The sequence below is a fragment of the Podarcis erhardii genome (assembly GCF_964252035.2).
Source record: "Podarcis erhardii genome assembly, chromosome: 8".
NCBI classification, from domain to species: domain Eukaryota; kingdom Metazoa; phylum Chordata; class Lepidosauria; order Squamata; family Lacertidae; genus Podarcis; species Podarcis erhardii.
In genome coordinates, this window is record NC_138499.1 from 39,548,252 (window position 1) to 39,575,204 (window position 26,953).

A 26,953-nucleotide genomic window follows, 5' to 3' on the forward strand; every position below is an offset into this window, starting at 1 on the left:
CCTGACCCAGGGGCAGAAGTGTTGGAGAGGAGGCGGCAGCACCCCTCTCCAATGCTGGGACCTGGTGCACAAGGGAGCTGTGGAGGCAGCTTCCTCGCATGACAGCCCAATGCTACAAGGCAGCCACAGTGCAGAAGCAGCGGGCTCTGGTGGGTGAGTGCACTGCCTGGCGGCACACCCCACCCACCTCCAGTGCATGTGTGTCTGCCCCAGGTGGTGATCGCAGACGCTGCGCCCCTGTATGCAGGGGACATTGCCACCAAAGGCAGCACAGAAGAGTTCATCTCCCTACATATATAATACCATCTATCATCCTCTGAATGTTTGAATCAGTCCAGCATTTGCAGGAAAAAACATTCCTTCCTGTAAATACTTATGAAATGTGCATTTATCACCCTCTGTGGAGGATGTTTCTTGAAAACCCTACTTTAAAAATGACTTCAGAATACACTGTAGAAAACATGGTTTTGTAAGAGCTTTAAAAAACAAACCACACACACACTCCAATATCCAAAGTTTGAGTAAAGCAATAAGTCCATTGATGGGTCTGCTCAGAGCATGACTTCATTGGATATCACCTATTGAAAGTACCGTATTTTTCCATCTATAAGACGCCCCCATGTATAAGACATTTGGGGGCGGACTCCGATTTAAGAAAATGGGGGGGGGGGAGATCTATGTATAAGATGCCCCCAAATTTTGGACATTATTTTTTTTGGGGGGGGGAACCTAGTTTTACACACGGAAAAATACGATATCTAATATTTCATTTAGACCCAATATATTTTGTGTAAATGCTGTTGGGGGAAATGGATTTTCTTGATTTTCATTTCAATCAGGGTTTTGGCCTGGTTTCGGTACAGAAATTGCTTTCGTCACCCTACGTGATGACCTCTGTTGGGAGAGAGAGAGGTAAATATGTTCCTGTTAATTCTTTTCAACCTCTCAGACCTCTTTTGATATCATCAACCATGGTATCCTTCTGGAGTGGCTGTCTGAGTTAGGGGTGGGTGGCACCACTTTGTGGTGGTTCCAGTCCTATTTGGAGGTTTCCCCCCCCCCCAGAGGGTGATGCTTGGGGAGTGCTCTTCAGCCCCGTGGAGCCTTCAATGTGGGGTTCCTCGGGGTTCAATTTTATCCCCTGTGCTGTTTAACATCTTCAAGAAACTGCTGTCTGGGGGTTAACTGAAGTTTTGGAGTATGCAGTCAGAAATATGCTGATGACACACAACTCCTTTACATCTACAGGTGAGGCAGTGGATGTCCCTCTGAGCTTTGCTTCACCCAACCTTCTCCCTGCAACTATTGGCTACTCTTGTACACTCTTCCTTTGTGATTTCTGCTTTCTTTCATTTCTTATATAGTCCCTTCTTCCAACACAGCTCATCTGTAAGCTTTTTATGCGGTTTATTTTGGTGCCTCCCACTTTTCTTTCTTGTTGGAATTGCCAGCCTTTGTGCCTTCAATAGTTAACCTTTAAGAAACTCCCATCCATCTTGGACTCCTATCTCTTTGAGTGATTTTGACCATTGGACTTCACCTAGTAGTTCTGTTAGCTTTTTGAAATGAGCCTCCTTAAAGTCCAGAGTGTATGTTCAACTACACTCAGATTTCCCTTGCTTGTGTATCACTTCCTCCCAAGGTTCTCTGTACTTTCACTTCATTGATCAGTTCCTCCCTGTTGGTGAGGACAAGGCCCAAAAGATATGACCCTCTTTTTGCATCTTTCACCTTCTGGGAAATGAAATCAGCAGCAGAGCAATTTAGAAACAATGCAAGACTTTCAATTACAACTATGAATTAAAAGCTATTCCCCAGAAGCATTTTGACTTTTATTTTGTCAGGGAAAATTCCTTATATTTTCTGCAACACAGCTATTTTGCTGCAATTGATGACGTTAGCTTCAGCATCCTAGACATACTTGGAGAGGCTGTCACTTTGGTGCTCTGCCTCTTTCCTGGGATGTCAGTTTACATGGCAGGTACTTTTGTCAAGGCATTGTCACTGTCTCCCTTTGTTAGTTGCAAGACCAGAATATAATAGCCAGTTTGAGAATATGTAGATATAGAGCCATGTTTTACTAGGTAATATTGAAGTCAGCACCTTGGTGTAGCTGATCCAAATAAATATGGTATATGAGAACGTTTCTTACAGCTGCCGAGTAGCTACTGAGCCATGTTCAAGCTCTAAACAACTTAGGACCAGGATACCTAGCAGGCCAACATACCTGGCTGATCACTAAGATCTTCAGAGGAGGCTTTGCTGACTATACTATGATCAGTGGAATGTCACCTTGTGGTATCTAGAAAGCAGGCCTTCTCAGTTGGTAACACTCACCCACATGCAATCCAGGAAGTGGAAACAATAGCTACTTTTAAGCACATGTCATGTCCCTAGATCAGTGTTTCCCAACCTTTTTTGGGCAAAGGCACACTTGTTTGATGAAAAAAATCTCGAGGCACACCACCATTACAGCCCCGTGACGTCAGCGCGCAGCGTCACGCCGGGAGGGACGCACGAAAGTGTAACTTTCAATTTTTTTCCCCTCCCCCTTGCCGGGGAACCTCCAAGCTTTGGGGGTGGGGGGGGGAGGAGGCAGCAAAGCGAGGGACTGAGGGACTCCTCCAACGACAAGGGTTGGGGAAGAAGAGAAAGGGCTATTCCGCTCCAGTCACGGGAGGGGAATATGTACTGGCCCAACTGGTGTGCGGTCTTCGGAAAGCGGGGTGCGGGAAGGAAGCCTAGGCTCGGGGTCCACCGACCTAGGCGGAGAAAGGCAACAACCGGAGCCGATTACGAGCCGGCGCATGCGTGCAGCGGCTGGCCTCAAGCTCGGGAAGCTGCGCGCGACGATGTTGACGCGGGGCGCGCGAGAGCTTGGGGGGGGGCCGGAGAGAGAGAGAAAGAGTTGGCAGCACCAGGCGCTGTTACTTATTGCGCTGCGGACGCTGCCAGCACCTGTGGTGGTTGTGCGGCGGCCGCCACCGCAGAACGTCCTCGTCAGTCAGCTGAGCTGCCTGGCGGCGTAGGGAGCCGAGGGGCGGGGCTTCCTTTCTGAAGGAGCTGAGGGTGGGGGTCCTCCGGCGCCTTCGGTGAAACGGCGCCGGCCCAGAGCGCTTCTAGGAGGCTGCCTTTGTGCGCGACGTAAAGCCCTCTTTCCCTCCCTCCAGCCCCGTGTCACATGTGGAAAAGGGGGCTGGATCCAGTGACGCAACTCGGAAAACTGTTAGGGAAGCCAGAGCAGGAAAGTGAGTGGGAGGCGGTGTCGCCGCTTTAACCCACGTTTCCTTTTTGAAAGAGAAACCAGTGTTTCCCAACCTTTTTTGGACTCGCTCGCGGCACACCAGGCAACATCTCGCGGCACACTAGTGTGCCGCAGAACACCGGTTGGGAAACACTGCCCTAGATAATAGATTTCTGTATATATATATATATATATATATGCTTTCGTAGATTTTCACGGGTACAGGAATGCAGGTTTTGGTGTCCTCGGGTGAAAGAAACAGGACACGAAATTAATTTTGCAGATTCCAAATTGCTCTTTAACACGGAACATCACCACAAGAGAATAATCATGGAAGCCATCGAGATAGAGAAACACCCTCACAACATGAACAAGCGTGACGACACATCCCGCTTGCCAGACATCTGGAAATTAGCCCTCCCCACAAAAACTGACACCAGATCCAGAGGCACACAGAACGCCAACACCAATCAACCACACCAGACCCAAACCCAGACCCTCTCCACAGATGAATTACAGACACCATCCAGTAGCCAATCCATGGTGGCACCTCCGGATGCTGCACCCCCCTGCAATCCCTACACAGATCTGGCTGACACAAGCCACAAAACCACAGCTCGCCCCTATACACGAAGCCAAGCCAGAGCACAACTAAGTACAGTACAGCCATCTTCTCAGGAAAACTCTTCACAAAGTTCAAGAGGTCAAGACACAAAGACTTTAACAACTAATCCACACCTAATGACCCACCTAAGTGGTACTCAGGATATCACTCAAGAAATCACTCAAGATATCTCTCAAGTAATTAAGGAACAAAAGAAGAAAAGGCACACTAGCCTGGGAACTTCCTCTCTGCCCAGAACATTGGAGGCTATACACCACACCCCCTCTACAGTATTTATAGGAACTCAAACACTGAGATCCTGCTCTGTTCCAGTAACAAGAAGCCGAAAGCACCAGCCTGAAGATGACGAGTGAGACCTCGTCGAAACGTCGCCTAGACACCCCAACTTTTACACGGGAAGACACCCGAGGACACCAAAACCTGCATATATATATATATATATATATATACTCTTTCATTGCTATATTTCGTTATATTTAGTTTTAATATTTTATGCAAACTCTTTAGGGATCACTGTATTATAAACAAAATAAATAAATAAATAAATAAATAAATAAATAAATAAATAAATAAAATGTTCAAATATGTTAGAGAACAATGTCACTCCTCTGCATTAGAGAGGAAACAGGTTTACTCCAGCCCTTGGAAGGACTGAAGGAACGCAAAACACAATCATTCAAAGACATCAGCTGGAGGTGAAGTATAGCCAGCTACTAAGAAATAAAGCATCTTTTTTCATCCATCCAAACTAGGGATGGGAAGGCAGTAGCCCTACAGATATTGCTGGACTCTGGCTCCCATCAGCCCCCCCCAGCCCCCCCCCAACCCCTTGGCTCAGCCAGTGGCAATCATCACAGTGAAATCATACTACCATAGTGAAATCGGTAATTGTGTTATGTAATAACACTTCCTTCTGTCTTCTTAACCACCTGCCAACTACTTCACTGAGTGACTCGGGGAGGGAATCTTTCCAGTCCCCACCATTCATGTTTGTTTTTTTAAAAAAGAAAACATTTCTTCCCAAATAAATTTTTGACGCATACTATGGAAGCCGTAATAGTTCTGCTATAAACAGATATGAATATTATGTGAATAGTCTGATATGTGACAAACAGATCTGAGCATTATGTTACATAAGACTGTTAGATAACTGTTGAGCACAACTAGAAGATGCTTTCTGAAAATCACATCCCTTTAAATAGGAATGTGTGTTTGTGTGTGTGTGTGTGTGTGGGAGAGTAGGTTTGTGAAGGATAGCTGGGGACAGCTCTACAATACCTGTATTTTTCAACTGCTCAGAGGCTTGCCAGTAAAGTGTGGCTGAGAAGACAGCCTGCTGGTGGACAAGATAGGCAGCTTCCTCTCTGTGTGCAGAAGGCAGATAGGAAAAAGGGGAGCAGGGGGACAGAGTGGAGGTCTTGTGGGAGAAAAAAATGAATTCACACGACCCATGTGTGTGGGGTAAATAACAAAATAATTGGCTGGGCACATAATATAATAATAATATAATATTTTATTATTTATACCCCGCCCATCTGGCTGGGTTTCCCCAGCCAATCTGGGTGGCTCCCAACCGAATATTAAAAACACAATACAGCATTAAACATTAAAAACTTCCCTAAACAGGGAATGAATTCAAAATGTGGGGCTAAACTCATTCAACAGCAGGAGAGAGCCCTCAATAGCAGAGTTAAACTCAGAAAAGTTAAGCAGCAGTATAATGTGGAAATATAGACCTTTTTATCCCATTTAGTTCACTTGCAAAGTGCTCTTCTCTTTTCTACCCCTCTTGTAGAAGTCATAAAGTAAGTTTAAAACACTTTACTTACAAAAGTTCCAAAAGTCAGATTCATGCATTTATCCAAGCAGCAGCAAACACAGAGAACACAGGCAGAATATTAATGAGTAGGAAATACAGAAAGATAGCTTTAAACAAGCAGGCAAGCAAGTGGGGAGGCGTGAAGCTTCAGGCTACACCTAACCAATGCCTTGTGGCTGGGAAGCTGATTGGAATGAGGCTGGAGGAATCTGGGGGTCTAGTGGGCTATGCCTGAAGAAAGGATTGCTCTTGAGTCCCTGAAGTGGAGATGCACTGACACAGAGCTTATTTGCCTCAGCCTCCAGAGAGGTAGAACAGTCCTGCAAGGGAAAAGCAAGAGGGCTCCCCACCTCCTTCTGCATGCTAGTAGGAAGGAAGGTAGAGGTAAAGCCGCCCAACAAGGAGCTGTTGGACTACCTTTACTGGATACCCAAAAGTTACTGAGTGAAAATTCTGGCTGACTATTGGAGGGGACTGTCTAAAACCCTAATCTGGGAGGCAGTCTTCATGCCCTGGGGGATCTATCTTTGTTGGGGTGTGAATTTAATCCCTAATAAAAACCATGAACAGAATATCCTAGTGATTTGTGGCCATTTGTGCAAAAGAAGAGGAACGAGGGAATGGACACGGGGGGCCTTTGATTTAGCCTTGTCCCTGGAAGCCCAACAAGGTTATATAAAGAAGTTTTTTCTTCCAGTATAATATACAAATGCATAGTTAGGATTTACCTCACGACAATGCCACATTTCCCCATCTGTGTCTTCTACTTCCAAGCGAACTTTGCATATCATATTAGACTTCTTATCCAGCTCCAGTGTTGCCTGATAAGCCTCAGCCCTCTGAAATGATCCTTTGGGAATAAAGACTGAAGAAGATGCCCCTTTGTCATCACAAACCGTAAGAGTCAACTTAGGGTTCATAGCATTGCTTGAAATGCCTCTAGTTGTAACAGTGACATCCCAAGTACCTAGAAAAGCAAATCAGTAGGAAATAACAAATTGACTGTAGTGTTGCAGAAATCTGAATTTGCTCCACAATTTTGAACTTTTGTTAGCCACAGAGTGCATGAAATAAGCCAACAGTTAAACCCTTGATATTTCAATACTAGCAATAGTGCCGTGATTGTTAATCATTTATATACTATTCTGAATTTGTACATTGTTTTACAATTTTAACAGTGTTTCTGCTCATATGATATCAACGGGATCAAAAACTGCTGAGAGATCAAGCAAGAAGGACAGAGTAATACTCTGCATGTTCCAGGGCTCATCCGGTCTTATGCTTGTCCTGTGCATAAGAAAGGATGGGTCTGAGCAGTTTCCCCATTGTCCCACACTTTCTAGGCACAGGTCCAAGTGGTTTTGCCCTTGTCACACCACTTTCCTCTGGAGAACTAATTCTTTAGCAATAAATCGGAGCAAGCATCAATCTGAAGAAAGCATCAATCTGCTCCTATTCAGTGCTAAATATTGCATTTCCCCAGGGAAAAATGGTGGGGCAAGAGCAAGTAGGGATGAGCAGCTGCTCTCAATGCACTTCATTCATCATCATCATCATCATTTATTATTTCTATCCCACACATCTGGCTGGGTTTCCCCAGCCACATCAGGGCAACCAAGGTTGATTCAGTGGTAAAACTGCTCCTAAACCCAAACTGAAATGGATCCAGATAGTCTGTAACATCCAGGAACTGCTGCTACTGCCTCACCAACACTCTCTCCACACCCTTGACCAAGAAAGGGGTTTGTGGGCATGTTTCAGTTCATCACATTTTAAAACAACATTCCTAAATGGGGTTTACCTTTACTTTTGTACCCTAAATGGGGTGTAGGTGAGGTAGAAAATACTGCTAGAACAGATTAGATATATCAGAAATAGCTTCAGATACAAGAGCCTTTGGTCTGTCATTCATCATGCCTGAAGAAGTCTCCTATTTGTTTTTCTCTCCTCACCACCTTCTGTTGCATCTAATCCCCAAATCTAATTTTAAATCATTTCTTATACTTCTTAGTCTCTCTCTCTCTCTCTCTCTCTCTCTCTCTCTCTCTCTCTCTCTCTGTGTGTGTGTGTACACATATTCACACACACACACTAACTGTATTATCCCGCTTTGCAAAATGCTATGAGGATACATGAATGATGTCACTTAGAATAAAGGTATATTATATTTGAATAGCATTTTTTTGTTTCAAGAGACCCATCCCTGAAAGACAAAATAAAATCTATCAAAACAGAATCTTTAATATATTTTTATAATTTTGCATCTCACCATGAAAATTTTCAGCCAGCTTCTCTTTCCTAACTTTTCCAAGAAGTTGCACCTCTCGTTTCACTTTTCCATCACCAACTCCACTGTCCAACCATTGCTGGCACAGGAATACATACTGGTCACTATTCTTCTCTGATTCTTGTATCATTATTCGGTCAAGGTACCAACCCGCTCCATAACCAGATCTATTGTGTTCCACAACCACTTTGCTCAACATTCCTAGATCTATTGCTTGGACACTGAAGGTATTCAACTATTGGGAAAAGGAAATAAAGCAGGGCCAACATCCACTTAATAAAAACATATTAAACATCGCTCAGTTCAACTACTCTGTTAGAAAAGAGAATCGTTTTCCTGTTCAGTTGTTCCTTTTACTGGTACTTAAACACAAAACTGGTTCAATAGCTTTTAGATACCTTATTCATATGCAGAGGTCTTCTTGTTCAGAGACTAGTAGAACTCTGTCCTGCCTAAAATGCTTTTGGGAACTTGAGATTGAGATACATTTATTAACTAAATGATTCCTATAGTAATATTTTCCAGCAGCATTCAAAGTATGCAGCTGTTGCTGTTAACTTTACAGGTAGACCACAGTGGCTGAACAGTATGTGCAGCATAAACCCAGCAAATCCATAGCTGTTTCAGGATTTAAACTCATTGGCCAGCTCCCTGTCTCTGGTATTTTGATCTAAATTGATGACTTTCAAACTGTGTTGTTTGGAACCATGGAATTCCTGCAAAGGTTCCTGAATTAAAGTATTAGTAATAGAAGTTCAATTTCCACCGCACAGCTTGTCATACAGTACAGAGCTGCGGGGGAGTTCTGGGTGTATTCAAGGATATACACTCAGTTCACATGGGCCATTAGGACTCTTCAGTATCCCATATGGACCCTACAACACCCCCTCCCCGATTCTTCTGCAAAGGTTCTTTGGCAGGAATCTTGAAATGAGAAGGATTCCATGTTACAGATAGGTAGCCGTGTTGGTCTGCCATGGTCAAAACAAAATAAAAAAATTCCTTCCAGTAGCACCTTAAAGACCAACTGAGTTAGTTCTAGGTATGAGCTTTCGTGTGCATGCACACTGTGTATCTGAAGAAGTGTGCATGCACACGAAAGCTCATACCTAGAACTAACTCAGTTGGTCTTTAAGGTGCTACTGGAAGGAAGGATTCCATGGACACAGAAAGCTTGAAAATGACTGGTTCATACTAATACCATGCATGATTTTCTCCATCTACTCAGCAGCAACTCTGTGAATGACAGCACAGTGCAATACAACAAATCAACCAATTTGTGTGTGTGTGCTTAAGTTTTACTCCTTATAGTGTTTCAAATTCTAAGTATAGATGGCAATGCTAACAATGGCCAATTAGACTGACCACAGAAAGCTATCAGTCTTCTGTGCATGAGAGTTTGATAAAGACAAGGAAATGGTGTGGGTTTTTTAGTGCAAATGAACACTTCTAATACTATTCTAGCTTCCAGTAAACAACAGTGCAGTAGCAGCTGCAGAGATGCATGTTGGGATGAATAAATTATATTAGAGGGAATGAATGTGTGCCCATTTGAGAGAGAATATGAGCGGGTGGGTGGAAGTATGGGCACATGTGGGTAGCAAGACGACCAGATGGATGGAAGAAGCAGCAGCAGCAGCTATAATTTTACTTGTTGACAACTTCTATACAATGAGACAAAGAAGAATGAAATAAAACATGAATAAATTAAAATAAAATGGAAATGCTTTATGGTTTTAAAAATCAGATTCTTACACATATCTTTTGGTCCAGGTATATTCTACAAATACTCCCAGGAAATGTAGCCTGGAGAATATAATTTCAACTAGAAAAATAGAATTTCTGACATTTTTACCTTCACATATTTATACTCTTCCAAAAAACAGTTACCATGACAAAGTACAGCTCTTAATGGGAAGTATAAAAAGCCCCAAATAGTCAATAGTCAAGAAGAATGTATTGTAAATAACTTCTGGAACATTGCACCACTTTTGATTTTGTTATTTGAAATGGCAAATCTTGTTATGGTGGCACACTATATGCAGAGTTGTACATAATAGGCTATACCAGCAATATTCATCTTTCTTTCCTGTTAGTACTTTTCAGTTTGAAATCTATCATTAATCCCTTTCAATAGGACAATAAATCAAAGTCCTCCGGAAACAGTGGTCAAAATCACCCCATTGTTATCAATGAATTTGCCTTATGATGCATTAAATTACACAGCTCTCACTGTTAGCCAGAATGTATTTTTGTCCTATGTTATTTCTCCCTTTGTGTAAAGACACATACACTTCATTGGAAATGTAATTGATGAAAAGCAAAACCATTTTATTAAATTGGCTCGCCTGATTTAGATTCTGCTTTAGTTAGGCAAAATGACAATTTCCTACTCATTTAACCCATTAAACCAATGAGAGCATTTAACTAGAAAGATAATTACTTAAGCAATATAAACCAGCTTCATTCACTGTGATTTGATTTAATTGAATTGCTTCATCTTCTTCTATCATACAGTTGTGACAGCTACAAGCAGTAAATTCAATTTAGGCTTATTAATGTGGCTGAATCAGATTCCCAATTTTTGGAAGGGATCTCGTGAGTCATGTAGCTCAACCCCTGCAGCAGCAGGATTCACTACACTGACAGATACTTATCAACTCTCTTCTTTTAAATCTCTAGGAAGGGAAATTCAACAATTTTCCTGTGCAAGTTGTTCAATTGCTCAGCTGTTTTAGTGGTTACAAAGGGCCAAACTAGCCAAGGCGTTGCAGTTCTGTGATCAGATATTCCATCTCTTCGCATTTCTTTTAAAAGCAGCAGTGAGATATCTGCATCGGATTTGGATCCTGGATTTCTGTTCAGAATTATATGCAAATATCTAATATCATAGGCACAATTCACCAAGTACTGCTGCTGTTCAGCCTCAATTTATTTCAGCAGGTCTGGCATTAAGCTCCCAGACAAACCCCATTAAATGAATGGAGGTTGAACTACAGCAGTGCCAGTTTAAATTTTATATGCATGGTATTTATTTCTATACACATTCCTTAAGAGAAGTGATTTGTATAGGAAAGAGTCAATAGAAATTAGAATTATGGCATCCTGTGCTTATAGTTCCAGGAATATTCCCTTAAGGCTGCAGCTGTGAAGCTTGAGAGGCTCTCCTTTCTCTGTCATTAAACATAGTTATTTCAGCAGGGTATTGATGCACATCACAGTCGTCTGCAAATTGTATTAGAATCCTTTAAATATATAAGGTTATCTTAATATCCTCAGAGTCCTTGGGAGCTATGATATGGGAATTCCTGGAGTTGCAAGAGATTTTCCAGTTGGCATGCAGCTACCCTGTGGAATAGCAGCTGAAGAAGCCAGATCCGTCTTCATGGAAAGCAAAGGAGATGCAGATCTGAATGGGGAAATAACTCGGGTCTGGATCTGGACTTGGTCATGTTTAGAACAGACTCACTGAAAGAGCCCCAATGTCTTCATCTGGCCATGTCTAGGTCTGGACCCAGCCCCCTCAGCTTTGCAACTTCATGACTCCTCCAAACCCCCATAAACTTGTAAAAACATTCCCAGAGCTCCTTTATCCACCTCTTTTTTATTTTTTTATTCCAGCCCTTTGGTTATTGAATGATAGAAGGTGGCTATTTCTGACAGCATCAGCACTGCTAATTTGCCAGCATTTAAGAGTTGTTTTGCATGTGTGTTTTGGATGTGGCAGCTCCTTTTTCTTCGACTTTCGCAAGCAATATAGAGAGGGAACACCTCTTAAGTGTCTTTTCTGCATTTTTCATGATTGCACATAGCAATGCCAGTGAAAGCAGAGCTTGAGGTAGCTGTGTTGTGAACACTCTGATTGAAGTTTACAAAGCCCCTCAAAATAACAGCTAGACAAATTCTAAGCCTACCTGACCCTTTGCAAAGTATGCACATGACTCTGAACACCTAAGTCTTCTTTTGTAAGAGTCCCCATTCTCCCCGAATATTGTAATGAAGACATCTGCTTCTGTTTCTGATGCAGGTAACGTTCCTGTGTGGACACTGATCGAGTAAGTAACCGCTGTGGAAAAAGATAAACGATAGAAAATGTGACAAAGAAACCTATGAGAAGCATAAAATTAATATGTGCGTAAGAAATAAAACCAATAGTCCTATATCCTTCCTCTTTCATAAACAAACCACACAGGACCTGCTTTATGAACTTAAGTTATGAGAATAATCACTTATCCAAAAACAATAAATTAGTACCCAAACCTTGCTATACACACCACCAATTTATATATAAGAACAGAGTATTTTACTTCATTGTTTGCTTTTTGATGGTTGGCTGAGAAATGGAGGGAAGGAGTAAAGGGGAGCAATCAGACAAACCAGAGAGCATTTTTTTCTGGGTTTTTGGGGGAGTGGCTTTTGGGGGTCAAACTTCCATGGTCATGAACACAACCGCTTCTGGCACAACAGAACACCATGACGGAAACCAGAGTGCACAGAAACACCATTTACTTTCCAGCCGCAGCGGTACCTATTTATCTACTCACACTGGTATGCTTCCAAACTGCTAGGTTGGCAGGAGCTGAGACATAGCAATGGGAGCTCACCCCATCGTGCAGATTCCAACCACCGACCTTACAATTGGCTACTTCATCTATTTTTAGTAGACAAGCAATTATGTTTTAGGGCAGCCCTCTACAGGTCGACTCAGAAGTAAGTCCCACTAAGCTCCATGGGACTTACCCTCAAGTAAATTTGTATGGAAGTGCATATTTAATGAAAACAAACAGGTGTACAAAAGAGTATTTATGGCATTTGCTTCTATTTCATCTTGGTACTTATCTTCCTTAATTCCTGATTTACTGTATCTCCCCAATAACATCCCTGCTCTCAATATAATTTCTTGCAATACACCACACATGTGCACACTTCCAAAACCCATAATACATGGCTACTAAAAAGTAGTTCCACTTTTTAGCCCAGTGTTACAAGTTTATAGCATTCTGCTTATTATTCAAATATGAACATCAGATCTATACTATCATTCCTGACTAGAACTTTTGTCACCGAACGATGTCAATATGACTTAAAAGTGCAATTAAATGAAGCTTGATTCATTTTTTGCAGAAGCCAAGAGAAACAAATCCCCTTTTTTCATATTAATTGCAGGACTTAACTCCAGTTAGCATCTATTCATTGCTGCTGATGTTTCTGTAGAAAAAAAGAGTAAAGTTAACAGGGCTAAAGCCCTGCTGTTTGTTCCAGATCAGCTGCTTTCCCTTTGAGCCTGCCAGTTAGATAATTGCTGCCACTACCAATTAAAGTGCTATGAGGAAGTAGCTCAACTCTTCACATCGATCTGCATTAATATTATTCACTACAGACAGAAATCATCATCTAGTATGATGCCTGGATGACAACACATAGTTTTGTATACGTCTGCATAGTAATGCATACGTCTTTAGGCAGCATGACAGAACAATTTTTAGAGCAGTAGCTGCATGAACTCTGCATAGCACTGTGCAACTAAATTTGCTAATTTATCAGAGTTTGAGTTGGGATGTGAAGGAAATCACTTTTAGTGAGACCCAACAGAACCCTTCATTTCAGATGCAATCCTGCAAGAGTTAGAGGTGCTTAAAGTGAGATGGACAGAACATAATTACTTAAATAAAAGTCCTACTTAATTTAATGTAACTTAAACATGCCTTTCTCCAAGTTTTTAAACCCAGTTAAACCAGATTGCCTGGACTTAAATATTTTACTAAATTTGTATACTGCCCTTCATCCACAGATCTCAGGGTGGTTCACAGCCAGATCATCAACTGGGAGAAGCCAGCATGGTATTCCCCATACAGTCAAGTCCTTATTCAGTTCTTATCAGTGCAGGCAGAACGTTATCTGCATTGGGAGTGCTGGTGGAGGTTTTAATCAACCCCCCCCTCCGCATTCCGTCTCACACTCCCAAGACAGACAAGATAGTTGCATATCAGCACACTAATTGAAGCTTTGAACTGCTGAACTGGATTGCTGGGAAATCGAATGGGAAAGGGGTGTGTGTGTGAGAGAGAGAGAGAGAGAGAGAGGGAGAGAGAGAGAGAGAGAGAGAGAGAGAGAGAAGGAAGGAAGGAAGGAAGGAAGGAAGGAAGGAAGGAAGGAAAGAAAGAAAGAAAGAAAGAAAGAAAGAAAGAAAGAAAGAAAGAGTTGAATGTCTATGTGTGTGTTGGACAAGTGTGTTAATGGCATTGCCCATGACTGGCCATCCCTTCTGGCACACAGCCAAATGTCCACCCACCACATGAGGCCCTTAGGAGCAGGAAGGTTGTTCACCTGCTCTAGAATAATGTATAGCCCTTTCTACCATGTTTTTCACAGAGGTAATTTCTGGAAGAGAACATTTAGTTTTGCTTGTTCTGTGGTTGGGAAACATACCCTTAAGTGGTGCTTTATCTGGTCTGACTGCTGCTAGCTCTGTCACAGTCTCAGATCCATCTTCTTCAAAAAGCCATTGGTTTAAAGGGTGAAAGCCCAGTTCTTCTTTAGTGTCCAAGTCTTTCATCCGGAGCTGCAGCCAAGAGGACATGGAGGCCCACAGATTAGAACAAGCCAATTCCTACAAACGCCTCAGGATGCAGTTTCAAGACGCCTATACAGTAAGAGCACGATTTTGATTTTTATTCACAAAAGGAGGCAAATTTGTTCCAGCAGCTCCACAGGCTTTCATTGCAAAAGCTGAGAACCAGATTTTGTATGGAGCCTCAATCTCATTTCCTGGGCTTAGATTTTCATTAGAAGGAATTCAGTTCTTCTTCCTTAGAGCTGTAGTTATTACAGCTAGTACTGTGTTGCTAGTACTGCCATGAACTTGAAAACTGGACTTGTCTCATTAAGTAGATTGTCATGGATGCTCTCTATTCAATGCTGGCTCCATTGCCTTGCCAATGTCTCTGTTGTAGCAGATGTTGCTAGATTCTTTTGTGTCTACATGAAAAAAATGAATCAATGAGGGGTGGGGTTTTTATCTGCTATCTTTGGATCTATGTGTGGTTATACAATAAAATATATGGATACACAGGAGTCACATGCATCACTAATGGGCCATTTATACCACCAGGTCCCTGTGCCTGACTTGGTCTGTTTCTAACAGATATATGCAATCCAGCAGTGGGTCAAATGGTCTGCATGTGCTGTAGAAGGAAGTGAGGGGCAGATGGGGCTCATGAACCTGGGAAGGTAGCCCATCTAGGAGAAAGAAAACTTTGATCCTTGTATGCCTCCTCCTGGCAACTCCTGCAGCCAAGCTGGTGCCAAACGTATTACTCTGCTTTACTTTGGACCACATCAGCAAGACCAAGAAGGGGTCTTGTCGTCGGGGCAGCCCAGGACCTCCACACACACTTTCCAGGCTTGCAGTTTGACTTCACCCCTGGAGGTGCACACCATTGTCTCTCAAGACAGGCAGATGCCAACAACAATTCCCTTATGAGGCAGTTTTCTGGCTAATACTTGTAGACTCTTTCTTGAGGAGTCTAATAAATCTACTAACGTATATATATCTTAAAGCTGTGATATCTCTTAATTTGCTATTATTGTTAGCTCCTACCTCAGGCATCCCCAAACTCAGCCCTCCAGATGATTTGGGACTGCAATTCCCATCATCCCTGACCACTGGTCCTGTTAGCTAGGGATGATGGGAGTTGTAGTCCCAAAACATCTGGAGGGCTGAGTTTGGGGGTGCCTGTCCTAGCTTGTCACTTTTAATAATTCAGCATTGGTTGCACTGAGGCAGTGATTTTGTGCTTCTTTCTATTTTGTACTTTGCTTAATGGTTGATCAACCGTAATAAACATTTGATTGATTGATCGTAATGAAATAGTGCCTCAGTCTCTCAGAGGGTTAGCTAGGAAGAGGGATTCCTTACTGTCATTTAAATTGTGATTCTGTATCACAAATAGTGCACCAAGAGCCAGGCTACACATTGTTTAATTTATAGCATTTATTCTGCCTTTTCACGAAATGAGCTCAAATGTACGTTTCCTTGCATTTGTTGTAAACTGAAATTACGAGATTCACTTTTGATAAAACAATTAGTTTCCTGAAGAATGATTTTGTTTTCCTGAGTACAAAAAGAAAAAAATCCCTCTTAATGTTTTTCTTCTGGAATGGATTTTACTAATGTTCCAGTAAGAACTTTTAAATACTGATATGATATTTGCTATGGTATCATATGATACTGTATATATATGACTGTGCTATAAAAAGAGAATAATCACTGTAGAAAAACTGCAGCTCCTGAACACAAAAACAGCAGATGTAACAGCAACACAGATGGATCTCCACACTATCCCTTCCCTTCCTAAGTGTGATAAAAGACAATATTTAGGGGATGAAATGTCTTTGCAGTGAGACCACTAAGATGTGTGGCCTTGTTTGTGCTTTTAATTTACCTGGCTGACAAACTACTGTACTTGAACTGGTGTTCAAAAACTTCTTTTACTATGATTCCTCTCACACACTCCATTTTATGTGCCTTTCCATCATTCTTTTGTGCTGACTTAGTTGTTTCCTTTGCCTCATTTCTCTATGCCACAATCCATGAGGTGCTGCAGAACCATGGGGCTTTCTTGCGTTATCCAATTCATAATCAGCAGAGAAATTCAAAGGGTAGTAATGGCTGATTAGTTGTCAGCACCCACAGACCACATCCTCAGGGGTGATCCAGGGGTGCTTCCATACTCTCACTACTTTGGGGTGGGATTCAATAGCACTCCAGAAAAATCAGGCTGTGCAATTAAAGCTAATTTGGAACTCTGGCAAAACAACCCCACTTCCCCCAAATTTCTTCTTCTTCTTCTTCTTCTTCTTCTTCTTCTTCTTCTTCTTCTTCTTCTTCTTCTTCTTGCAATGACACAAAAATGCACTGCAAAGTGGGAGTTAATGCTTGATGTAAAGTTATCTAATATCCACACAAACAAATCAGGATGGACAGTTTTATCCAGTCTTCCTGTGAACAAATTGAGCTTCATTAAACAGGTTGTCTGGAAGTGACCCAGGGCTCTGTCTTGTACCCTCTCCCGTTCCATGTATATTAGGCTACTGAATATGATCATAATGAGAAAGGGAGGTTGGCTCAGTTCCCATGTTGTGCTTTTAGTTATCTCTCTCCTTTCATCCCATCTAGAATTTGCAGAGTTGACACTTAACGTTGTGCCGAGCCACAGAGGCAATTGGATGCAAGCCAGTCAAGTGAAGCTGGGTCCAGGGAAGACTGAAATAAGGATGGCTGACAGGTTGCATAATGGGAGAGAGGGTGGCAGCACAGGGATTCCCCAATCATTCAGGCTTATAATCTTGTGGTGGGTTTTTGATCCACTGCTGCAACTTAAATGCACATGATGTTGTAGTATACACAGGAGTGCATGCTTTTTTCTTTCATATTCAGATCAGTCATGCCTTTGTAACTATCAATCACGCCTTGGTAACCTTAAGATTCAGTTCCACGCATAGATTTTCATAGGGCCATTCTGATGAGAATGAGCTGCTAAAAATTACATTAGTTTCCCAGCATCTGCAATGGCTTCTTATAGCTTTCTAGAAATTTTGGTAAGAGCTTGTACATAAAAATGATTTGAGCAGTGTATGTTAAACTGTTTTATTTTTTAAAAAAATAATTTTTATTAACAGGCCAATCACATCACATTATCCAAATCACATTAGTTCCAAATTATACAGCCGAATTTTCAATTTTGTTGGGGGTACCCATACATCAAGCTCCGAACAAGTCCAAACATCACTTATATTGCTGCTTTAATTAAACAGTTCTATCCAGTTCAATCCAGATAGTCCTTTATTACTTTCTTCATCTTCTTGTTGTTATCGTATATTCCTTTCTTTGTGATCTCTGATAATTTTCACAAGCAGATTGAAAACAGGCATCCTCTGTTTGGGTTTTGTACTCTCTAAAGGTCATATTGCTCAGGGACAGCCGCTGTTCCACGCTTCCATAAAAAAAATAATCTTCGGTCTCTCCTTTACTTTTCTCAGACTTGCCAAGTATATCAGGAGGCTCTGTCAGGTCAAGATTACATTCCAACATTCCTTCTCATTCCAATGGTCCTGATTCTCCTCCCCCTGTCTTTCTTTCTCCGGCAAGCCTGTCTTGGCGAGACGCCATTTTTTAACTGCGTCATAAAATTGTATGTTAAACTGTTTTAAGCAAGTTTGTTACCTGGCCTTAGTCTCTGGGGATAGGCAAGTTATATAAGTCTAAATAAAACAACAACAAGAACCTGCAAGTCAGTTTTCAAGCTCCTACAGTATTAAATAAATAGAAAACTTGTATTTTAAAATCCAATACCACTGAAGTACCAAGTATTGTGCTGTAGTACAGAGAGTAACATAAGGTCATGTGAGGCAATTGTAACATACCTTGAGAAGTTTAACTCCTCGGCTCAAACTGGTGTTGGATAACACAAAGGATATCTTTGTTATGCTGCCTATATCACCAACGCTTAACTGTTCAAGAAAACAAAATGTTGGCTGAACTATACATGTCACACATTCATTCTGATGATTTTTTATTATTTTCTTTCACCTTAGCTCGGTTTGAATCTTGGGGGTGCAATACTATACACACTTACCTGGCAATAAGTCCCATTGAATTTAGTGATACTTCTGTGTAAGATTCATAGGACTGCATTGTAAATGAAGTTGCTAAAATTAGTTTTTAATGTGTCAAACCACTGCATATATTTTATATGAATATTGTTGGTAGAACAATAAAACCCAGTTAATTCAAACTGTTAAAAGCAAAGGTTGAGGAGAATACTCAACACGCAACAAACAACATCTTGGTAAAATTCAATTTGTCAAATGTGTATTTCTTTTCTCAACCTCAGTTTTTAAGAATCTCACACTTTTTCTTTAAACGCTGTTCACTTTATCCTTAAATACTAGCAAAACAACCACCACCACAATTGTGGTTTCCATATGTAAGTTAAATAAATATGAGTTTTTAAAGGGTTTCCTTCAGAAATTAGCATCAAAAGTTACGAGACTGCAAATGTAAGAACTTTGGGAATGGATATTATTATTATTATTATTATTATTATTATTATTATTTACCATATTTACCCGAATCTAATGCTCACACTTTTTGGCCAAATTATGTTGCAAAATTAAGGTGCACATTAGATTTGATGGCACATTTACATTTGCCAGCAAATACTATTTTTGGTTTCAAGGTTCTGAAAATTGATTCAGATGCGATGGCACATTAGATGTGAGTAAATACAGTATTATTCTTTCTTTATTTAATTTCTATACTGCCCTTCATTCAAAGATCGCAGGGTGGTCTACAATATAAAAACACCTTAGCTAAACCTACTATTTCCTGTAATAAATAAAGTTGTGATCTAATTGAACCCAATACCAGTTTCCTGTGTCCATTCTTTGAGATCTCCCTGCACTGGACATCATGTCCCTGTGACAGCAATGCAGTAGCATTGTACAGCAGAACATACAGCGTATGCTACAAAATGAAATTAGAAACCCACCAGAAATGGATCATTTTTCATACTCTGGGCATTCTGTGGAAGAGATACCCCATTGGTTCCATACACAAGCACTTTTACAACAGGAATCTTTTCTGGAACATGGGCACAATCCATCCACATCTTCCATTGTCCTTGACTTCTAACATCAAACATTTTCACTGGGCCAGATGTTACAGTCATTTCTGAATGGAAAAAATACCCAGACAAACAGCATGATGCCTATTTGAGTTAAATATTAATGTCAGTTCCAAAATGTATTACAGTACTCAGCTATATTCAGTATTTCATATTTTCAGCCTCATCTTAATCTCTTGGGCTGCCATGTAGCAGGCAATACTGGAATAACATCACAGGAGAACACATGATTTGTGGTCTGAATTGGTCCCTAGGATTGCAATATTGGGGTTGGATCTTGTGCAAGGGTACCATCTGTGCCGTATCTTATGTGCTCTGAAAATGAAGCCTCTAGATTATTCTGAATGTAGGAAATTGGGGGAGCTTAAACTGCATTAACTTCCAATAAATCTGAGTTCAAGTTGGGAAACCTTTCTTGAGAATGCCTTAAAGGCTGTTATGCAAGTGATTCCTAAGCAGTTAAGGCTTTAGTTCTTTGTACTCATACTTGGGAATTTCTGTGGGACTTCCTTATGAAGAAACTTGTGTTGGGATTTGGGTGCTGGTTCTTCAGCATGGACTTTGGCAAGTACCATAAAACAAAAAAGGTAAGTTACCTTGCAGTGGAATTGAAATCTCCGTAAAATCTTTTTTTGAATGTTTACTGATCCAGTTATTGTGAACAAAGGTGTATGTGGTAAAAGGGTAGCTTCCTTCTTTTATTACAATCTTCTCTAGGAACCAATCATCTAGAAAAAGAGAGAAAGAAATATGTTTCCATTTCTGTCCAGTGACTGTTTTTGTGCATGGTCTAAATGATTAAGAATTGAAAAGCAACTTGCATATGCAAAACTCTACAGAAAGGAATCAGTTAATAATAAGGATGATTATATGCATTTCCATTGAATGCTAAAAAAAAAAAAAAGCCTTGGGGAATTCAAGGATTCAATGAGAATGCTTGAAGGATCCAATCAATTTCTGGGGTGAGTATCAAGCTCACTGATCATGTTGGCATGCCAGATGCATATATGGATATACATCCATATATACTCTCTCTCTCTCTCTCTCTCTCTCTCTCTCTCTCTCTCACACACACACACACACACACACACAACCTAGCAACAAAATTCACATAAACAGCCTTGATTGCTAGATGCAGAAGAGTGACTAGAAGATCTTAATGTATACCATAATTTGTTGTACAGACGGTGCTTAATTCAGCAAAGGATTTTGTCTCTTGTTATCCACACTCATTACATGTAGTATCAAAAAGTTGACTCACATACTGGCAAGTCAAACTGGTGAGATAGCCAGTCTTCTGTTCTAAAAGTAAGTGACGATTCAACCCTATAAATGTCCACTCAAAAGTAAGTCCTATTGAGTGCAATGGAGTTTACTCCAAGCCAGGTATGTATAGCACTGCAGTCTCAGTGAGTGAGTGTATCTGGTGCTGCTGGGAAAACATGAAAATATTTTTTGCAGCTATAGACTAGTATAGTCACCTTTCTGGTATTTGATACAGTATACTCAATATATATACATGTTTTCATTTTGTACCTTTGTTAAAACTTTTAAAACCTACAAGGACATGGCTCAGCTTCCCAAGGTGCACTGCTTTGATTGTGAAAACATCCACCTGTAATTTGAGGGGAGTTAATAGTATTGGTTTAGATGAAGCGAGATGCAACTGCTATTAACATGCAAGAACTGTAACTAAATTTTAAGCACTGCAAAAATCTTTCTTTGGATTTTTTCACTACATAGACAAACCTTTCAGTTTAAGAAAAGAAATAACATTTTCTGTAAGTTCGTCGTAAAAAAGATCATTAATGAGAGTGATGTGCTAAGTGTCAGTGACTAGTTACAGATAGGTAGCCGTGTTGGTCTGCCATGGTCAAAACAAAATAAAAAAATTCCTTCCAGTAGCACCTTAAAGACCAACTGAGTTAGTTCTAGGTATGAGCTTTCGTGTGCATGCACACTTCTTCAGATACACTGAAACAGAAGTCACCGGACCTTTCTATATAGTGAGAAGGTGGGGAGGGGTATTACTCAGAAGGGTGGTGGGAATGGGTGATAGGCAGATAGCTGCGATGAGCCTGTTGACGACTCTTAACGACTGCAATAGGTCTAACAGGAAAAAGCAAGGGGTGAGAAGGTGAAAAATGGCTTTGTCATGTATAATGAGATAAGATTCTATACAAGATCTCAAAGTAGCTGTTCTATTACAAAGGAATTTCAGAAATAGACTGGAAAGAGAAGCTGCTGAATTGCAACTTATCACCAAACTTAAAACTATGGAGAGACCTGGTTTGAACAAAGACATTGGATTCTTATCTCATTATACATGACAAAGCCATTTTTCACCTTCTCACCCCTTGCTTTTTCCTGTTAGACCTATTGCAGTCGTTAAGAGTCGTCAACAGGCTCATCGCAGCTATCTGCCTATCACCCATTCCCACCACCCTTCTGAGTAATACCCCTCCCCACCTTCTCACTATATAGAAAGGTCCGGTGACTTCTGTTTCAGTGTATCTGAAGAAGTGTGCATGCACACGAAAGCTCATACCTAGAACTAACTCAGTTGGTCTTTAAGGTGCTACTGGAAGGAATTTTTTTATTTTGTTTTGTCAGTGACTAGTAAGACTTTATTGGAAATATTAGTGTATCACATTATTAAGAAGTGCAGTATTTCCTGGAGTGGTTTAAAGTTCCAGTAAACTGCTCATTTGTAACAGAGCTTCTAGAATGAAACAAATAATATCAGATGAATTATAGTTATTGCTCAAAGTGACCTTGCCTTTTTTCTGAAGTGTCTCAAATTAGCTTCAGATAGAGCTTGGGTACTAGGCTAGATTGGCCTAACCTAGGATAGTAAATATATCAGTCATATTTCTCTATTTTCTACAGACAAATCTTCTCCATATTATAATATATGAAAATACCTCTATTAAATAAGATGTTTCTTGGTAGCAGTAGTTAAACATTCTGTGTTGCTCATTTCCCCCCATGAATACTAATATTATTTCCTTGACATTTATTTATTCCAGAATTAGTCCCCCTCCCCTCAGTACATCTTCCATCTCATACAACCTTCTTATATTAGAAATATCTTCTGTCTGTGAATCTTGACATTTTAAATTGGACCTATGCATTCAGTTGCTTCTGACCAGTTTTCTCCCTGATTTATTCTCCAGGCATGCAGCAAGCACATGTTGAAATGATGACTACATGATGGAACATATTTGACCGATAGAGCTGGAATGACTAACTGCACATTGTATGCATATCTACTTGGAAATAAGCCCTATTAAGTTCAATGAGTCTTACTCCCAAAGTGGAGTTCAAATCCCCACTCAACTATGAAACTCACTGGGTGACCTCGGGCCAGTCATTCACCCTCAGCCCAACCTACCTCACTGGATTGTTGTGTTGAAAGTATTGGGGGGGGGGCAAAGTATACCACCTTGAGTTCCTTGGAGGAAAGGTGGAACAGAAATGTAATAAATAAGGACTGCAACCTAACAGGTATGCATTGTGATTTACCAAATACACGTGTTCTCAATCTGGGATTAAGCAGCACAAACTATACACAAAATATGGGATTTACTTGCACATGTCACTGATCCAGCACAGGATTGGTTCAAGAAGCTTGTGAGACCAGAAGCAGCTTGCTAAGTGGGGCAGAGTTGCTATTGCTTACCAGGAGGGAGAGGGAGATTGGAGATGTTGGTGCAGCACAAACATACTGGCAGAGCCAATCAAGTGTTCCTACAGGTGTGTTTGCTCCATGCCAACCTCCCTGCCATCTTGCCCCTCCCCATAAGCAATAGCAACCCACCTGTTGGGAAGGTAGCATAGAGTCTCCACCCCACTCATTGAGCTGTTTCTGCATAAAACATGTATGTTTTAAATGTTTATCTACCAGCTCACTGAAGAGCAGAAATGGGTATAATTCAAGTTTTTAAAGTCCCATTGATGGGATAATTGTCAAACAAGTAATTTAGCTCTCTTCCACTAAAATCAGTGGGACCTATAACCACTTAACCACTTAACTTTGGCTGGATAATAATGTTCATTGACAATAGTGGGTTCCCATATGAATATTCAGATTCTTTTTGAGGGAAAATACTCTATGTACAATGGAAGAGATGTTTATGTGTGCACATTTGCTATGAATTAATTTTACCTCTCCTCTGCTGAAAGTGACTGGACCACTTTTTGAAGGATTAAGCCATCGTTTCCCAGAGTCTCCCCTGCCTCCTTGAATACAAATATAAGCCTCTCCAGTGGCATCAGCTTTCTTTTTGTCTCCGGTGTGTACATGGATGGAATATTCCACAACTGAAGTAAATAAATAAATAAATAAATAAATATTTATCTCACTCTAATGAAAGAAATCTTTGAAACTGTTTGTCACTGGCTATAAAGTAGAGTTACTTGATTACTTACCAGGCTGCTCAGCTGTTGCAAAGTTTTATGGACAAGCCACTAGACATACATTATTAACTAAAGGAAGAGACAAATCTCATTTTAAGATTTTCTCTCTGATACTGTAAATATGCAGTTTTTCCAATATCTGGATGAAAAACCTATTTTGTTGCCATTATTTCATTGACTGTATTGCTGTTTTTTTCTAATCAGTACCCAGTTTATAGAATCAGGGCCCATTCATTCTGGTTACCACAACATCAAATGCTAGAATTAAAAAGCTGTGTCAGTCCTAAACCTTCCAACGTATAGCAGACCAGGCTGAGAAAGTAAGAGGGGAAATGTTATGAACCCCATTACACATATGGGAGCCTCATTCAATTGCATTTTGCAAGTTCAGAGATACATGCCAATGTAAATTCATGAAACTTATTCTGAGAGAGATCTGCTCATATATGTAATTGGTCACAGGGACCAACATGTGTTTATTTCTTTTATATCCCAACACTTTCTACCACCATGGAACTCAAAGCTGCATATATGAAGTTCCTAGATGGTTTCACATCTAGACACTGACCAGATCCATTCTTAGCTGCACCAAATCTATGGCTTGGGGATCTCCCTAGGATCCTAGCGGGGGAGACAAGATATGTGGGGTGTTAGTGCTGTAAGCCCCTCCTTCCTATGCTCAGGTTGCAAATATGTGCAAATAAAACCTTATATCCTAATGACACCACAGTCTCCATTTAGCTTCATTATACAGACACCAAACTCTGGGAAAGCATCTCTGGTGTCTCTCACCACTTGGAGATTGTGGTGCATGCAACAATATTCATGTGTCGTGTGCTTGTCTGACTTGAAGAGTCCTCATGCTCTGCATTCTTCCCTAAACAGTTTTCTTCTCTTTATAAAACGTCACTGGCATATCTACACACTGACGCCTTAGTACCCTAAAGTGAGTTTGCTAATTAGCTGCTCTGGGGGGAAAATAACCTAATTAAATCTGCATAAAATATATGATTAACTTGCTCGTATGAAGCATCTCTGAAACCAAGAACAACCTGTTCTAAGGAAAGGAGATAGTTGCTAGGGAAGTAGTAAGTTCCGCCCTTACTCTTTCCTCCCGAAATATATGGGTACTGCCCACTCACCCTCTGTCTGTTTTCAGAGATTCTTCACACAAAAAACTTGAACAAACGTGATCAAGCTGATCTGAGCTGCAGTGTAAACTGCTCACAGATCCTGGAACCATTCCTGCAGAGCTTCTGTGGCATTGCTTCTATTCGTTCATTCCAAATCAGCAGGGAAACACTAAGGATTGAATCAGTTGACTGGCTCTGAGGAAGAGGAGTCAGACCCTCCCAAGACCTCTGGGGCTGCTGGGGCTGCTGTTACAGTAAAGGTAAAGGTACCCCTGACCAACAGGTCCAGTCGTGACTGACTCTGGGGTTGCGCGCTCATCTCGCTCAAGAGGCCGGGAGCGGGCGCTTGTCTGAAGACAGCTTCCGGGTCACGTGGCCAGCGTGACTAAGCCGCAGCTGGCGAGCCAGCACCAGCGCAGCACACGGAAACGCCGTTTACCTTCCCGCTGGAGACCAGTCCCTATTTATCTACTCGCACTTTGAGGTGCTTTCAAACTGCTAGGTGGGCAGGAGCTGGGACCGAGCAACGGGAGCTCACCCCATCTTGGGGATTCGAACCGCCGACCTTTTGATCAGCAAGTCCTAGGCTCTGTGGTTTAACCCACAGCGCCACCCGCATCCTGGGGCTGCTGTTACAGTAGAGCATCCCAAGTTACCAAGCCCTTAGGACATGGGCGGAGCCAGGGGCAAGGAGGGGCAGCTGTCCCCCCACATCAATAAAAATCAATAAAAATACTTAGCAAACTGAGGTTCTCCCCTCCCCCCCCCAACAAAAGGCCAACTCCCCACAAAAAATATCCTGGATATGCCCATGCCTAATGACACCTTGGACTCAGCTATACAGCTGCAAATAAGTGTGTTGTAAAGTGTAATATACAAATGTGACACTAGGTGGCAACAGAGAGTTATAGCAAATTCAATTTATTTTTCAAAACATTTTCTTAAAACAGCATGTTCATAGCTTTTCTACCCCACATTTACTTCTTTATTATTAAATGTATACCCCACCCTTCCTCTGAAAGGGGCCCAGAGAAGAAAACCTTCCCCCATATACGACATCTGGATCCCTTCCTTGACTCTAGACACACACACACCCTTTTATCCCCAGCCACCAGTTGATCTCAGTTGAGACATAACAATAAAAAAACTCTTAAACACCTAAAGCCATACCGCATGATAATCCTTAATCAACATAAAATCTCAAATGCTCAAAAGCACAAGCCAGCCAAATACAGAATGACCTTCAACATGATCCTCACGAGTGAGAAAAAAAGTGAGTTATTTTTTAAAATAGCACCAGGATTTGACCTTTTGGAGAAGACCTCTTGTGAAGCTAGGCAATGCCTATAGTCTCACAATCTTGGGAAAGAGAAGAGGCAGAATTACTTCTTGCAGCCCATTTGTTTTCACAGCACAGGCAGGGGGACAGGAAACGTCTGTACTTTGACCTGGAAGACTCAAATGAGAATTTGTGCTTTACCTAGTCAATCTGCTCTAAACAGGCCTCCCATTCTGAAGTCTGAGGGCATGGCAGAGCCGGCCTGCCCATGAGGCAGGCGGCAGCAACCGCCTCAGGTGGCAGAAGTAAAAGATGCAGTGCTCTGCCTGTACCACTGCTTCTGCCATCACCAGTAACTAACATCCACTACTTTATGCCCATCTTAAAAGTGAAAGCATGTGGAGATTCTCAATGCTAGTTGTGTGTAGCAGCAGTGTGTTGCTCAGTGCAAAGATCTATG

General features: G+C 41.3%; 1 protein-coding gene across 4 annotated transcripts in view; it reads right to left on the minus strand.

The window, feature by feature from the left end:
• RP1 (RP1 axonemal microtubule associated) overlaps positions 1 to 26,953 on the minus strand; it is a 188,696-nt gene that overhangs the window by 25,118 nt on the left and 136,625 nt on the right. For 3 of the 4 annotated variants that reach the window (XM_081873914.1, XM_081873912.1, XM_081873913.1), the window contains 9 exons: positions 23,831 to 23,985; positions 21,199 to 21,277; positions 20,259 to 20,390; positions 19,528 to 19,709; positions 18,401 to 18,487; positions 14,405 to 14,537; positions 11,890 to 12,041; positions 7,958 to 8,210; positions 6,417 to 6,655 (listed from right to left, as the gene is read on the minus strand). In XM_081873914.1, coding sequence (XP_081730040.1) covers positions 6,417 to 6,655; positions 7,958 to 8,210; positions 11,890 to 12,041; positions 14,405 to 14,537; positions 18,401 to 18,487; positions 19,528 to 19,709; positions 20,259 to 20,390; positions 21,199 to 21,277; positions 23,831 to 23,985 — 1,412 coding nt within the window. The remainder of the gene's footprint in view (positions 1 to 6,416; positions 6,656 to 7,957; positions 8,211 to 11,889; positions 12,042 to 14,404; positions 14,538 to 18,400; positions 18,488 to 19,527; positions 19,710 to 20,258; positions 20,391 to 21,198; positions 21,278 to 23,830; positions 23,986 to 26,953) is intronic. The other variant, XM_081873915.1, reaches the window with a different exon arrangement.